The 15,242-nt window shown below is 44.1% G+C and overlaps 1 protein-coding gene across 4 annotated transcripts in view; it reads right to left on the bottom strand.

Moving 5' to 3' along the window:
- The window catches only part of OSBPL10 (oxysterol binding protein like 10), a 321,873-nt gene extending 307,054 nt beyond the window's left edge, over nucleotides 1-14,819 (bottom strand). For all 4 annotated transcript variants that reach the window (XM_001167116.6, XM_003950045.5, XM_009445074.5 and 1 more), the window contains exon 1: nucleotides 14,438-14,819. In XM_001167116.6, coding sequence (XP_001167116.2) covers nucleotides 14,438-14,718 — 281 coding nt within the window. In that variant the 5' untranslated portion in view covers nucleotides 14,719-14,819. The remainder of the gene's footprint in view (nucleotides 1-14,437) is intronic.
- Nucleotides 14,820-15,242: the final 423 nt, after the last annotated feature.

A 15,242-nucleotide genomic window follows, 5' to 3' on the forward strand; every position in this document is an offset into this window, starting at 1 on the left:
TTGAAAACAGAGAAAGAATAAAGATCATAAATGAAACAAAAAGTTGATTCTTAGAAAAGATCAATTAATTGACAGACCTCTAGCAAAAATGATAAAAACAAAAAGAAATACGAACAAGTTACCAATATCAGGGAGAAGAAAAAGGGGCCTCATGAACATTAAAAAGATAATAAGGGAATACTAGACAGCAACTCTACATACCTAAATTCAACAACTTATAAAAAATGGATCACTTCTTTAAAAAGCATGAACCACTCTCAGAAGAAAACTCTCACAACCATAAGAAAACAAACAACCTGATTGAAATCCAATTAAAAAATGGGCAAAAGACTTAGCTAAAGCTAACCTTACTAAACACGATATCTGGATGGCAAATAAGCACATGAAAAGCTGTTCAGTGTCATTAGCTATCAGCCAATTACAAATGAAAACCATGACACACATTTACTAAAATGCCTAAAATTAAAAATATCATAATACCAAGCGCTGACAAGGATGTGGAACTGGAACTTTCATGTGAGTATGAGCAAGTTCATGGACAATCTCTGAGGGGATTTTTTTTTTTTAATAAATGGTTAAAACACATTTTACTACACAAATAACAAAGATTTAAGCTGTTACTTCTGAGCATAAATAACATGTTCCATGAGATAATGCAAGACAAACCAAATCAATCTTGCACATCAAAACCAAGGTCAGGAAAAAAAAAATCCCATTCCCTCACTGAGCCATCTTTCCAGCTCTGGACAGGAATGCAGAGAGCTCATGCCACTCCAGGTTTTTTGTTTGATTGTTTTCTGTTTGTAATTTTTTGTAGAGTCTCACTGTTGCAGGGAGCTTGCCATTGCCCGGGCTGGTCTCAAACTCTTGGCCTCAAGCGATCCTCCTGCCCTGGCCTGTAGTAGCCCCAGCTACTTGGGAGGCTGAGGCAGGAGGATCGCTTGAGCCCAGGAGGTTGAGGCTACAGTGAGCTGTGATTGCACCACTGCACTCCAGCGTGGACAACAGAGCAACACCCTGTCTCAAAAAAATGAAAAAAAAAAAGTTGCTTATAAATTGTAATTCATTATAATTTTCCTATGTTGGAGTAATGAGGAAACAAGCAATGTTTCCCACTTCATCTCATTTATAAATGAAAGAGACAGTTGACATTTATATTACGATGAAACAACTTAATAGGGAAAGGATAAAAACAGTGAAAGAATAAAAACAAATCTCCCAAACCTTTGGTTTAATGGTCCTTTCATAAGCTGCAAATATGCTGGCTTTACGTATTTGCTCACAGGCACTCACACATTCAGGCAATTTCATTGTAGTTAATCTCTGGAATTGCCTAACAATCATTTCTATCACACCTGGGCATCTTCAAAACCAGTCTGGATGAAGCTTCAAGAATGGATGCTTCAGTGGCCACATTAGAAGACTAGAATTAAGGCAAATTGGATAATGTTTATTAGATATATGCTCTATTCGGTGATTAAGTATATAGTGCACACCCCAAGGTTTTTGTTTTGAATATCAAGTGAATTTTTGTTAATCTTTCAATATAATTTCAAATTTACAGAGAAGTTACACGAATAATACAAATAACTATTTACTACTAAAGAACTATTAACATTTTACCACAGCTGCTTTATTATTTTTTCTTTCTGTGTGTATTTCTTTCTGTAAATAGCCAACATAATGCCCCTTTACCCTTAAATACTTCAGTGCGTAAATGTTAAAATAAATACTTGACGTGGATACAGTACTATTATCAAATCTGTAGACTTTATACAAATGTTGTCAATCATGTCATTTATAGAAAAAAAATCGGATCACAAGTTACATGCAGTTGTTACACAAAAGAATTCGAAGTCTTAAACTAAGAAACGAAGCAAAAATAAAAAAGGAAACAAAACAAAAATATCAAAAATACCAATAACACTACAATGCTGGAAAGGAAAAGGAAGCAAGCCTTCAGATAAACAGAAATTCAGACCATTCCATGACATGAATCACTGCAATTTAGTTTCATCCAAGTTAGGTCATGCTTTGCTTCTATTTTGAAGGGGGAATTAAAAAAACCACTTTACCCAGACTTAAACTTGATTTCCCAGATACAAGTTTGGTCTTCTTTCTTTGATACAAAGATTTTCTGAAGCATACCTTTACGTTCAACCCATAAAAATGGCCTATCCTATTAATCAACATGAGAAAGAAAACATGCCATTTTGGCTTTTAAGACCATCTTCCTGAATTTTAGCTGACTTCGAAGGAATCATGTAAACTGATCTTTGACAGAAAAATTCCAGTTACAGGAAATTCCAAATTAACTAAACAACTATAATAGTGTTATGACGTACGTTGGGCCAAGGTATCAGCTGCAGACTTCTCATAAAAAGAAAAAGGCACTCATTAGCCAAGCTAATAAAAATTACCACAAAGAAATTTGCTGGAGCAAAGAGAGGAATCAATATGAAATGCTACATAATGAATGTACGACAAATGCTGTCTCAACGGCACGTACTAGCACAAACGGGTTTTTGTTCTGTTAAACTTTTTAGAGACCAGGCCACTAAATGAGTCTGCTGCAGTACACATACAGAAAAGTTCTGTGCTGTGTGGTTAGCCAAGGGGATCAAGAAGCCCATTGTTAAGGTATTAGTAATAGGGTGGAACTCAGACACACAAGAATCCCAAAAGCAAAGTACATTCCGCAAACGCATGATCCTATTTCAGCCGAAGTCCACACTCTGAGGTTAATGAATTGGGAGGCCTCTGCATAAATCAAGACATCTGTCAGCACTTACAAATAATCACAGGGCCAAGGAACCCCTCATCCATCCCCTAAACACTCAGGCAGAGAAAGGACAGGCCAGGCAAGGAAAGTCATTCCTAAGGACCAGCCCAGAGGTGGCAAGAGTTGGCAAGGTTGTCTAAAGAGAAAGCTCTACACTTACAGCTCTGGAACAGTTAGGGTTTTGGAAGAGGAAAAACCACCGAACACAACCCATGCACAGAAAGATATTCTGCCCAAAGGACGGCTACAACATCACTCATTAAAACACGGGGCCTCGCTGGGCACGGTGGCTCACGCCTGTAATCCTAGCACTATTTTGGGAGGCTGAGGTGGGTGGATTAGTTGAGGTCAGGTGTTCAAGTAATGAGGTCGGATTACTTGAGGCCAGATTACTTGATTACTTGAGGCCAGGTCAGCCTGGCCAACATGGTGAAACCTCGTCTCTACTAAAAATACAAAAAATTAGTCAGGCATGGTGGCAGGCACCTGTAACCCCAGCTACTCGGGAGGCTAAGGCAGGAGAACAGCTTGAACCTGGGAGGCGGAGGTTGCATTGAGCCGAGATCGCACCACTGCACTCCAGCCTGGGCGACAAAGCGAGACTCCGTCTCAAAAAAAACAAAAAAAGAAAAAAAAACACACGAGGCCTCTTCTTTGGAAAGGCCATGGAGAGAAAGAGTATGCGGGGGTGGGGGGCGCGGGGCAGGAAATGATTATCTTGCAGTGGAATTAGCTGGTCCTAGTTTACCCTAAGCCAAAGCCCTCAGTAATCTCATCTATAAAATGAGGGGGTAGGAGACCAAGTTCTTTCCAGAGAAAAAGAAAACACACTTTGGAGTCCGAAAATTCCCTGCTCCACAATTTATTAACTGTGCAGTCTATGTCACTCTAGGCCTCAACATCTTCACCTGTAAAATTGCGATTCTACCTGCATCAATTAGGGTTAGATCTGACTGAGACTCGGGGCTTGCAAAAGAAGCATATTCCTCCCCCTCCCCACAAGGAAAATTCCAGAGGTTGCAGCTAGGATTTATGAGGTGGCTTTGATCCACAAAGTCCTCTGAGGCCAGATTTCTTCTGTCTCCATGGCCTTCATCCCAGTCACCTCGAGGTTCAAGACAGCTGCTGAAATTCCAGCCATCATTTCCATATTCTAGTTTTGGCCAGCATGTCTATATTCCAACAGGAAAGGAAAAGGTAAGAAGAGTACAAAGAAGGTTCCAGGAAATTACTATGTGACAACTCTGCGCTTACATCCAGATTATAATCTCATCACCATCCTAGTTGCAAGGAGGAGGAGGGATGAAAATACAGTTTTATTTTTGACAGCCATGTATCCAGCTAAAAACTGGGGTCTATAGCTATAGGAAAAGGGGAGAATGGATAGCTTTGCAACACCCACCTCCATCTCATTTTAAAGATTAAATTGGATAATATACGTAAAGTGTCTGATGCTTCGTGGACCCACAAATACACAGGGCCAGCGTTCCCCTTGTGGTAACACAGACATTTTGTGATCTGTGGTCTCAGCGGCTTAAGAGGTTCTTCAGAAAGTAGCCTTTTTTAGCCTAGTCTGTCTTTTACAGTCTCATCTCTGGCCACACTCCACATACAACCTGCATTCCAGCCATACTAAACCTATGTCCTTTCATGCCTCCAAACATTTGTACTCACAGAGCCTTCTACCAGGGACGTCCTGCTGAAGCCCTTGTCTGCATGATGAACTCTTCTCTTCAACATTCTAGAAGGTCTTCCTCCACCTGCGACTTCTGCCCTTTATTCCCAAGTGGAGCAGCTGCTCCCACTCCCAGGTGCTTCCTCTGCAGTAGCGCTCACCACCTGTACTGCTGCATCTAATGAGTTGGGTTTTTTTTTTCTGTTTTTTTTCTGTTTTTTTTGTTTTTTTTTTTGTTTTTTTTTTTGAGCTGGAGTCTTGCTCTGTCGCCCAGGCTGGAGTGCAGTGGCACAATCTTGGCTCACTGCAACCTCTGCCTTCTGGGTTCAAGCGATTCTCCTGTCTCAGCCTCCCAAGTAGCTGGGATTACAGGCGCGTGCCACCACGCCTGCTAATTGTTGCATTTTTAGTAGAGATGGGGTTTCGCCATGTTGGCCAGGCTGGTCTCGAACTCCTGACCTCAGGTGATCCACCCACCTCGGCCTCCCAGTGTGCTGGGATTACAGGCATGAGCCACTGCACCTGGCCCTAATGAGTGCTTTCTATGTGCCACCCATTGTCCTAAACCCTTTACACACAGCTTCTCAGTTGATCCCCAAAACTCTGACACAGACACCATATTATCCCCATTTTACAGATAAAGAAACTGCGACATAAAGGTCAAATAGCTTGTCCAAGGCAAAGAGTAGAGCTGGGATTTAAAAACAGGCTACTGGACCTCAGAAACTACACTCTTAGCCACAACACTGGGCTGCCTCAACTACTTGCATAAGAAATCTAAGTGTAATGATAGGGAAAGGATGATCGAACTACATCTCACAGGCTATATCAGCCCACCGCCAGCTTTTATAAATAAAGTTTTATTAGAACACAGATACATCCACTTATTTACAAAGGAGCACTCGGTAGTTGCCATGAAGACTGTATAGCCCACAAAGTCTAACCTACTTACTATCTGGCCCTTTACAGAAAAGTCTACTCCCCTCTGTTATGGACTGTCAGCTCCTTAAGGTAGGGCCTGTGCTTCTTCCCTCCTGTCTCCTGCTTCTCACATGGCATTTGACATATACATAAAAAGCGCTCAAAAATATTTGGGGTATAAAAATTCCACCAGGCATAATTTCAAGCAAAGAGGAGTGTGTTTGGGGGATGGTGCTGCCACCTCACTCAGGGCTTAGAAAGTTTCCCAACTCTGGGCTGGGCACAGTGGCTCACGCCTGTAATCCCAGCACTTCGGGAGGCCGAGGCGGGCGGATCACCTGAGGTCAGGAGATCAAGACCAGCCTGGCCAACATGGTGAAACCCCGTCTCTACTAAAAATACAAAAATTAGCTGGGTGTGGTGGCGGACACCTGTAATTCCAGCTACTCAGGAAGCTGCGGCAGAAGAATCGCTTGAACCCAGGAGGTGGAAGTTGCAGTGAGTGGAGATCACGCCACTGCACTCCAGCCTGGGTGACACAGCGAGACTCTGTCTCAAAAAGAAAAAAGAAAGTTTCCCGACTCTGCCCAGACTCTACTTAACAACCAAAAAGCCCAGGTCAGCTGCAGCGGTGGTTTTCATTGCATTGTTAGCAGCCCACACAGCTCTGACGGAGTGAGCACTGCAGAGACAGCTGAGTGAGGATCATTTGCATCAGTCACCTAATCCACTCGATTGCCCTGAACACAAGGCCAGAACAGAGCCCCCAGTTCTACCCACACATAAGGAGAACCTGAACCCACCACTTTCCAAAAAACGTCCAATCCCACCCAACCACTCATGGCAGCCTGCACAGGCCACAAGGCTGGCCGTGCAGATAAATACTTAAAACATCCTGGAAAAGAGTGACTAAAAACTGATACTGGTTGCCTTTCAACTCTTTGTATTTTCATCAATATATTTATAGAAAGGGACTAAACCACACAAAAACATAAATAGTCCCCTAAAAACTACAACACAAAAAGAAAAGATTATTCATGGTGCAAATGCCTTCTCTGACCTTCAAGGAACAGACTTGCAACAAAAGACCATATATAATGTTTCCTAATTTTATCATTATTATTGATATCATTGCATGAGGCACAAATAAAGCATTTTCTGGGAGGTGACCATATTCAGTCCAGTCTAGGTTATCAAAATTCAAATTCTGGATGGTTTTCTTTTTAATTCTGTCTTGGCCTGGCCCCAAATCGCATCAGTGGGAGCCAGGCAGAACTGCAAAAAGCTTCCCACGTTTCCGGCACAATCATTTCAACCCTTCTTTCAGGACACAAAGGCCCATCCATGTGGCTTCTTTCTTCCCAGAGTCCTCAGACAACTGTCCACAAGCAGCCTCTGAGGAAGCACACCAAACGCAGACAGCCACTGGGCAAATCAAATGGCTTAAGTCAACTGGGTCCTCATGTAATGAGAGGCAGGGCTAAGACACCTGCAGATTTGCCAAGGCTGGGGCTTAAGTGACCACCAATGCAACCCCTAGGTTCCAGAAAGCTAGTCACTAGTCTAACTAAAATACAAGACTCTCACTCACAAACTTCTGCTGAGGACCTACTGTGCGCCAAGCACAGGACTGGTGCCTGTGGTGGCCTCACAACACTGCGAGGTTCATATCATTTTACAGATGGAGAGACCAAGGCCCAAAGAGTTAAATAACTTGCCCAAGGTCATTTGGCCAAAAGGAGGCAAAGCTGGAAAGGTAAGAAGGACTACACAGCTTCTCCCTAGACTGCCCCTCTCAGAAGCAATGCCATGCGCATGAGGAAGTGGCAGTCCTGTTTTCCAAAAGCTCTCCAGGTAGCAACATGAAGATGGCCAGGATGGGGAGCCATCTATTCACTTATACACTGCTGGTGGCAGTGTGAAATGGTTCAGCCACTTTGGAAAACAGGTTAGCACTTTCTACATAGGATGGATACACCAGCAATTCTAATGCTAGGTATTTACCCAAAAGAAATAAAAGCATGTGACCACACAAAGACTTACACACAAATAGCAGCTTTATCTGTAATAGTCAAAAACTGGAAACAGCCCAAATGTTGTCCTACAGGTAATGGATAAACAAACTGTGGTATATCCACAGGACATAATACCTGCATAATACACAGTGTCTCTATATATGCAGTGCCCAGGCACCTGTGTACAGGCATCCAGCAAAGGGCGCATACCCAGAATATATAAACATCTGGTAAAAGTCAAGAAGAAAAAGGCAGACACCCAACAGATAAATGGGCAGAGGACTTAAAGAGCAACTTGCAAAACATGACATCCAAATGGCCGATTAATACGTGAAAACATGTTCAACCTCAGTAGTCATCAGGGAAAGGCAAATTAAAATTGGATGACATGAAAACAAGAGACAATATCAAGTGTGGATGAGAATGTGGTACACACAGAACTCTCTCTACACACTTTTGGTAGAAGTATTAATGCATACAACCACTATGGAAAACTCTCTGCTAGTATCTAATAAGCTGGACATGAGCAAACACTCCTAGGTGTATATCCACAGAAATGCACACATATGTTCTCCAAACACAGGTACTAGAATGTTCACAGCATTGTGACCCTATGAATAGGGTCAAAAACTGAAAAGAACTCAAATACCAACCTACAATAGACAAATGTGTTTAGTATATTCATACCATGGAATACCAAATAGCAATGAAAATAAACAGACCACAACTATACACAGAAACATGCGTAAGCCTCCCAAACATAATGTTAAGAGAAAGAAGCCAGACACACAGATCACATGTTACACAATACACAGTTCAAAAGGAGACCAAACAACTCAGTGGTGTTGAGGTCAGAATAGCAGTTACCTTATGCGGGGAGATACTATGAGGAAAGGGGCTGTGGGGGACAGGGAATGTTTTGGCAGCTGTTTCTTAATCTGGGTGTGTTCCATTTAAGAAAATTCATTGAACTGTGTATGTATATGATTTGTGTACTTTTCTGAATGTAGATTAGACTTGAAATTTACTCGCAAAACTCAGTTAGACAGATGACGTGAAAAGGCATGAGCAGCTTTTCTTTGCCTCAACAACTTTTTCAAACTGCAAAACAGACACACATTCACCTTGGGAAAACAGACAAGAGAAGATAATGGAAATCACCCATAATCCCACCAACCAAAGAAAACCATTTTGGTGTGAATCTCCTCAAATATACACACACTTTCAAAGGAGGGGGAGGGCAGATTCTGCAGGGAGTAGTTAATACGAAGCAGGTGCTCAATAAGTATTTTGAACCATAAGTGAATAAACAATATTATACACTGTTTTGTAACCTAGGCAACCGTCCCTTTTATTATCACTATCAATGAAACTAGCTAGTGTCCCTAAAGGATTTTAGCACACGGCCTCAAAATACTCTGGCAGACTACACAGGAAGATATGCAGATATTTCCTATGTACACGCAGACAAGAATACAAAACCCAGAGCAGTGATTTTCAACCCTGGTATCACCAATTCCCTCTAAAATTATTGGGATACTCAAAAAAACACTTATTTTCCTTCAAGGTGGCTTTAAAAATTCATATATACCCCAGTGATGCTTTAATTTGGGATAAGTGGCCCCAAAATGCTGGGGGCTAAACACTAAACACTCAACATATGTTGTTAATCCAGATAGAGTCAAAAGCAAGCCCTGGATATTTGGTCACTAATGGCCCCCAATGGGTGAGTTGTGGTGGGCCCTAAATCAGGGTGGGCACGTCACAGGAAGAGTCATACTCCCTGATCCAGAACCAAAGACTGTTTGCAGAGAGCAGGACAGATGATAAACACAGCAACACAAGGACAAGGTTACAAGCAGGTACAGAACCAAGACTTCTGATACTAATAATAGCTAACACTGGCTCAAATAGAACTAAGCCCTGGTTTCCCTCTCTGACATTTATTCATTTTTTTATCCATTTGACAATACTTACTCTACCCTTACTGTATACCAGACCCTGTTCTCAACACTGGAGATACAGCAGCAACAAAGACAAACAAAATTATCTGTCCTCAGGGAGCTTATACTCTAGTGTGGAGAGACCAAAAAAAGTAAAATATAAAGCATGTCAGATAATAGCAAGGTATATGGAGAGAAATAAAATAGGAAAGGAAGATAGGATTTAGAGGCTGGGAAGGGGAGCTGTAAATGTTTGGTGCCAAGTTTTAAAAGGATCCCTTCAAAATGAAGTAATCATCTTCTCCCCAAAGAACTCTATGATAATTATGTTAATGTGGTCCCAGGATAACCACAGCACTCAGAATAAAAACCAAGAATTTTATGGACCAGAAAGTGCCTACTTAAAAACAGACAAATTGAAGATCTAATAATAGCTACCACTTCTTGGTATCTTGCTATGTACTATTCTCAGTCCCTTATACACCAATAATCTCATTTAATCTTCACATTGAACTAATGAAAAGAGTAACATCATTTCCCACATTTAGCAGAAGAGAAAAACAGAAGCCCAGTGCAATTAAAGAGCTAGCCCACGGTCACATGTGTGCTAAGTGTTGGTGTCAAGATTTGAATCCAAAGTTCACACTACTCTTCCTCCCCAAATAAATGTCTACTTTAGAGACAGAGTCTTGCTCTGTTGCTCAGGCTGGAGTCCAGTGGTGTGATCATAGCTCACTGCAGCCTTGACCTCTTGTGCTCAAGCAATCCTCCCACCTCAGACCCCTGAGCAGCAGTGACTACAGGCCTAAGCCACCACCACTGGCTAATTTTTATATTTTTATTTTGTGGAGACAGGGTTTCACCATGTTTCCCACGCTGGTCTGGAACTCCTGGGCTCAAGCAATCCTCCCACCTCGGCCTCCCAAAGTGCTGGGATTACAGATGTGAGCCAATGCACCCAGCTTTGTCTTCCTTAATCCTAGTCAAGATTTGTTGTCATTCAGCATTTTATTGAGTTCTTACAACCCTGCCAATCACCAAAAAAAGAATTGAAGGTTGGTTCCACGTTTGCAGTGTCTTCTTTTCTCCAAATAAGAAAAAGTGAATGGCAATGGCAACCGTTAGATATTTAAATAACAATTTCTAGATCCAATTAGAAATTATTTCCTCAAATACTTGATATTATGAGCAACTCCAAAATAGTTCCATTTTAGTTTGAGAGTAAAGTTTGACTTAGGGCAAATGAAAGTTCATACGGCCACTTTCTTACTAGGGGTAAGCACCTCAAACTGAACACAGTCCAAACAGAACTCTGGGCCAAGCCTCACCCTCCCCACAAACACATTCCCCTCCTGTGATCCTCATCTCCACAAAGGACGTCTCAACCTCCCAGCCTCTCAGGCCCACAAATCAAGAGTTATTCTTGCCCCTCTCTCACCTCCACATCAAATTCATCAGCAATTTCCATCCTCTCCACACCAGATCTATCCCTTCTCTCCAGCTCTCTGCCAACCCCCAGCCCAGGCCGCCAGCATCTCTTTCCTGGACCACTCAGATGGGCTCCTAACTGGTCTCCCTGCTTCATGCTTTGGCCCCTTGAAAATCTCATCTCTACACAGCAGCCAGAGTGACCTAATAAGTGTCACTTCCCTTCCTAAAATCCTTCTGGGCCACCAGAACCCAGTCTGAAATTCTAATCCTGGCCAACTAGGTGCTATGTCATCTGCCTCCCCAAGTTCTTGAGGTTTACTCTCCCCATGGTTCACTCTGTATGAGTGATAAGATGGGTAATAAGAGAGTACTCTAAGTGAAAATGTGAATAGCAGTAAAAACACTAGACTCACACTTATTCCTGCAAATACTTGCCTTTATCTCATCACCTTTTTTTAACCTTCATAGCACTTGCCACTTTCTGGATTTTTTATTGTTGTTCATTTATATCAATGCATTTACTCTTCAATGCCATCCTGTAAATCTATACAATGTTATTATGCCTGAAATATTTTCTTTAAATATCTATAATAATGAATGACAGAAAGCCCTTAATGCATGTTTTCCCCATACTCTAAGTATTTCACATTCTCATCCAGTGAGTGTGAGCCAAATGTCCTGAACTTACTCTCCTGAGTTGAGCACATTCCCATCATACAGTGTTCTTCTCTGTGACCTCTCTTTATGTCGTTTATTTTGTGTTCTGGCCCAAACTGCCTTCCTAAGGGCATGAGGATGAGGCTACAAATAAAGGCAGAATATGATGCCAAGTGTTAAAATATAAGTTTTACAGCAACTTGAGAACATGCAAGAGGACACCAGGGTACAAACTGTTAGTGGGTGATTGGTATTAAGTCCTGGGAGCTGGTGAAGAGCACTACAATTGCACAGCAGCCTGAGAGGATGAACCAAGAACTTGGTTGCTATAGATTTGTCATTAACTGTGGGCACTTTGAAAAGAACTGCCAAAGGAAGATGCTATGAGGCCCAGAAAGAAAGGCAGCATGAATCAGTTGGCTATTTGTACTAAGGCATTTCCCTGGACCAGGGAAGGGTGGTAGCTCCAGCTCCTAGAACAGTTCCTGCCACATAGTAGGTGCTCAATAAACCAGTCTCTGAATAGATAATTGAACAAATGAATACATTTTCAAAGTTTCTATTTTTATTCTCTTCTCTCTTCCTTTTCGCTAATCCATCTGTCCCTTCATGAGACCCCTAGAGAAGGGAGAATTTTGCAAGCACAGAGTCATCGTAAATCTTCTCCAAACCACTAATGGACCCTCAGCCATCGTTCAAAGAACAAAATGTGGGAAATAGAAACCCTGACACTGAGATGTTAACAATTACAGATGATGCTTATGGAGTCAGTGGTAGACTTGGAAAACGGTGAGTCTACTGTGGTAAGAACAAACATAGGCAGACAGCTATAAATTGCAGTAAACAAACTCAATAAAGATGAGACATCACTTAAGCATGCTCCGGAGTGTACTTAATACCACATTTCACCTAGGTAGCCTGCAATCACATAGGTATTATTATTGGCATTAAATATGCTTCTTCTCAACCTTGCCTCCAATCTAAACACCACAATAGGTTTAAAATAATGCAAAAGAATGTTACTCCAATGCCTCCTAAATCCACTCCAAATAACAAATCCTTTAATACAGACTGCAAGGTAAAATATTGTTCCCCAGCAAGTAAATAATAAAATAACTGTAATCCAGGGTAAAAGCTTTGCTGGCCTCATAAGCTACTTGAAGAAAAAGCATTAAAAGTGATTGCTCAACACACCAACAAAATGCTGTTACTGACAAGGCACCTTGAGTTGCCATTAACAAGACATAATTACCAAGAACTGAAATCAGATTTAGTCATCTCATATCTCCCTCTACCTACGCATTCTACCTATTCTTTTTCAGCTTTCACGAATTGAAAGGGGAAGGGAGAGGCAACAGCAGACACTAGGACTATTTTGAGAAATAAAAGGATTCAAAAGTTAAGTGCAACTTCCACTAACATAGTAACACATCTCCCAGGAAGCCCAGGTGACTCAGAAAGTCCTATATGTAGAATATCAATATAGAAACAACTCAGTTTCCATACTTCAAAAGTCCTCTTCCTCCAAGTTGAGTTTTGTGCAAATAACTGGCTGATATGTTTCAGATGGAAGCAAATCTGAACATTTCCAAACAATCTACAGGAAGAGATAACCAAGTAATATAGTCCATGCAGCAGAGATAAGCAACTTTCCAGGGTATAATTCAAATCTCACAAACATCCTTAAGAGCCCCAAGTCTATTAAGATCTGGAGACTGTTAAATAGGCAGGACAAAATATCCCACCAACCACCTCTCCAAAAAGCATTGTTCTCCTCGCACTGACCCTTGTATTTCCCTCTGGCTTGTTTTTGAGAAACAAATTGAAAAAAAAAACAAAAACAAGAAGTAAACAGTAGTGCCACATCTGTTCTTGTCTTCCTCACGATGGCAGATCACACACACTACCACCATTCCAAGTGCCTCCTGAGCCCCTTTCCTCGACAGCCCCATCCTTCCACTTGTCCATAACTAGGCTTCTCAACTGCAAGGGGGAAGTGAGCAGGAAACTTCAAATGGGACCTGAAGAGGAAATAATGATAATAATGTAAATTGCTACTAATATTAAAAGGGGGAGGGTATTTTTTCTTTCTTTCTTTTTATTTTTTTATTTTATTTTATTTTATTTTTTGAGTCGGAGTCTCGCACTGTCGCCCCGGCTAGATTGCAATGGCGCGATCTCGGCTCACTGCAACCTCTGCCTCCGGGGTTCAAGTGATTCTCCTGCCTCAGCCTCCGGAGTAGCTGTAATTACAGGCGCGCCGCCACGCCCGGCTAATTTTTTTTATTTTTAGTAGAGACGGGGTTTCACCATGTTGGCCAGGCTGGTCTCGAACTCCTGACTTCCTGATCTGCCCGCCTCGGCCTCCCAAAGTACTGGGATTACAGAGGTGAGCCACCGCGCCCGGCCTCTTTCTGTTTTTAAACAAAACTTCCATTACAGACATCGGAGGCTGCAAGGCACAAACTGGGGCAGGAGTATGCACAGTCGCCCAGGATGACAAGTGGCAGGTTTTTTGTTGATGTTGGTGGTGTTCTGAAACACCAAACTTTAAAATGAACTGTTATTTAGAGAATTACTGTAATCGGAGCGGACGTGCTAACGCTTTTTCACCCCGGCACAAAGCACGCCCCTTCTGCCTCCCTTTCCCAGTCATTCTTCAGGCGTGCGGGAAACCGCGGACAAGCAGAGCACGCGGACCAGCACGATCCTCCTGCCACCACTCCAGTCTCTGCAGGTGCCAGCATAGAAGAAAACCAGGGCTCTCGCCTCCCTCCCCGCCACTGCGGTGCGGTCCCGGGGTGGAGCCACGGCGCGCCCCATCCTGAGAACCCCACCTGGAGGGGAGCAGGGACGCAGGAAGGGCACCGTTGGGAGGCATCACCGGGTTCGCTGAAGGCACAATCGCGCGCGCGCACACACATACACAACACACATACACACACACACGCGCGCGCGCGCACACACACACACACACAGCGGCGCGCGGTGGCGCGGGCGGCTGGCGCGTTACCTGTTCTGCCAGCCCTGGAGGAGGTTGGTGTATTTGCTGAGCACGCCCTCGAGCGCCGGCTCCCTCCTGCGGCCGCCTCCCCCGGACGGGCTAGCGGCCACAGAGCCCGGGCTGCTGCGGCTTCCCCCGCCGCCGAGCCCGGCCGCCGCCGACCGGCTGGAGACCCCCCGGCCCGCCAGAGAGCAGGAGGGCGAGGAGCCCGCCGAGGTAGCACGGCTGCTGCTGCGGCTGCTGCTGTTGCTACCCCCGCCGCCGTCTGTGCCCTGGGCTGCCCTCTCCATGGTCCGTGCGCGCCCGGGACGCGGGTGCCCGCCGCGGTGGCGGCCCCGGCACGGCGGCTGCTGCTGCTGCTACAGCTCCGGGCGCCCGGGCCGCGCGTGGCTGCTCCAAATCCCCGGGAAATGCCTGACTCATACAGGAGGAAGAGGAGGAGGAGGCGAAGGAGAGCTGGGAAGGAAGCCAACGGGGCTGGATGCAGCTGCGGCCGCCCCTCCTCCCGTCGCGGCCAGGGCCCGGCCCCTCCCTCCGCACTAGTTTCCCGGGCAAGTTCGGAGCGGGTGGCCGGCTAGGCGAGCCCTCTTCGGGTTCCTCCTTCTCTTCCTTCGTGTCCCTGCGGCCTCTCAGGCCCTCGGGACACCCTAGGAGGCCGATCTGCAGGGTGGGCACGCCCTAAATCCACGCCAAGTCACCCACGCATTCCTTCTGCCACCCTCTCTTGGATCCGAAGGGGCGAAAGGGAATCTCTGCACGTCACTCCCCACCCCTTATCCACCTCGGGACCTGGAGGGAGGGGCAGCCCCACCCA

The sequence above is a fragment of the Pan troglodytes genome, chromosome 2 (assembly GCF_028858775.2).
Source record: "Pan troglodytes isolate AG18354 chromosome 2, NHGRI_mPanTro3-v2.0_pri, whole genome shotgun sequence".
Lineage (NCBI taxonomy): Eukaryota > Metazoa > Chordata > Mammalia > Primates > Hominidae > Pan > Pan troglodytes.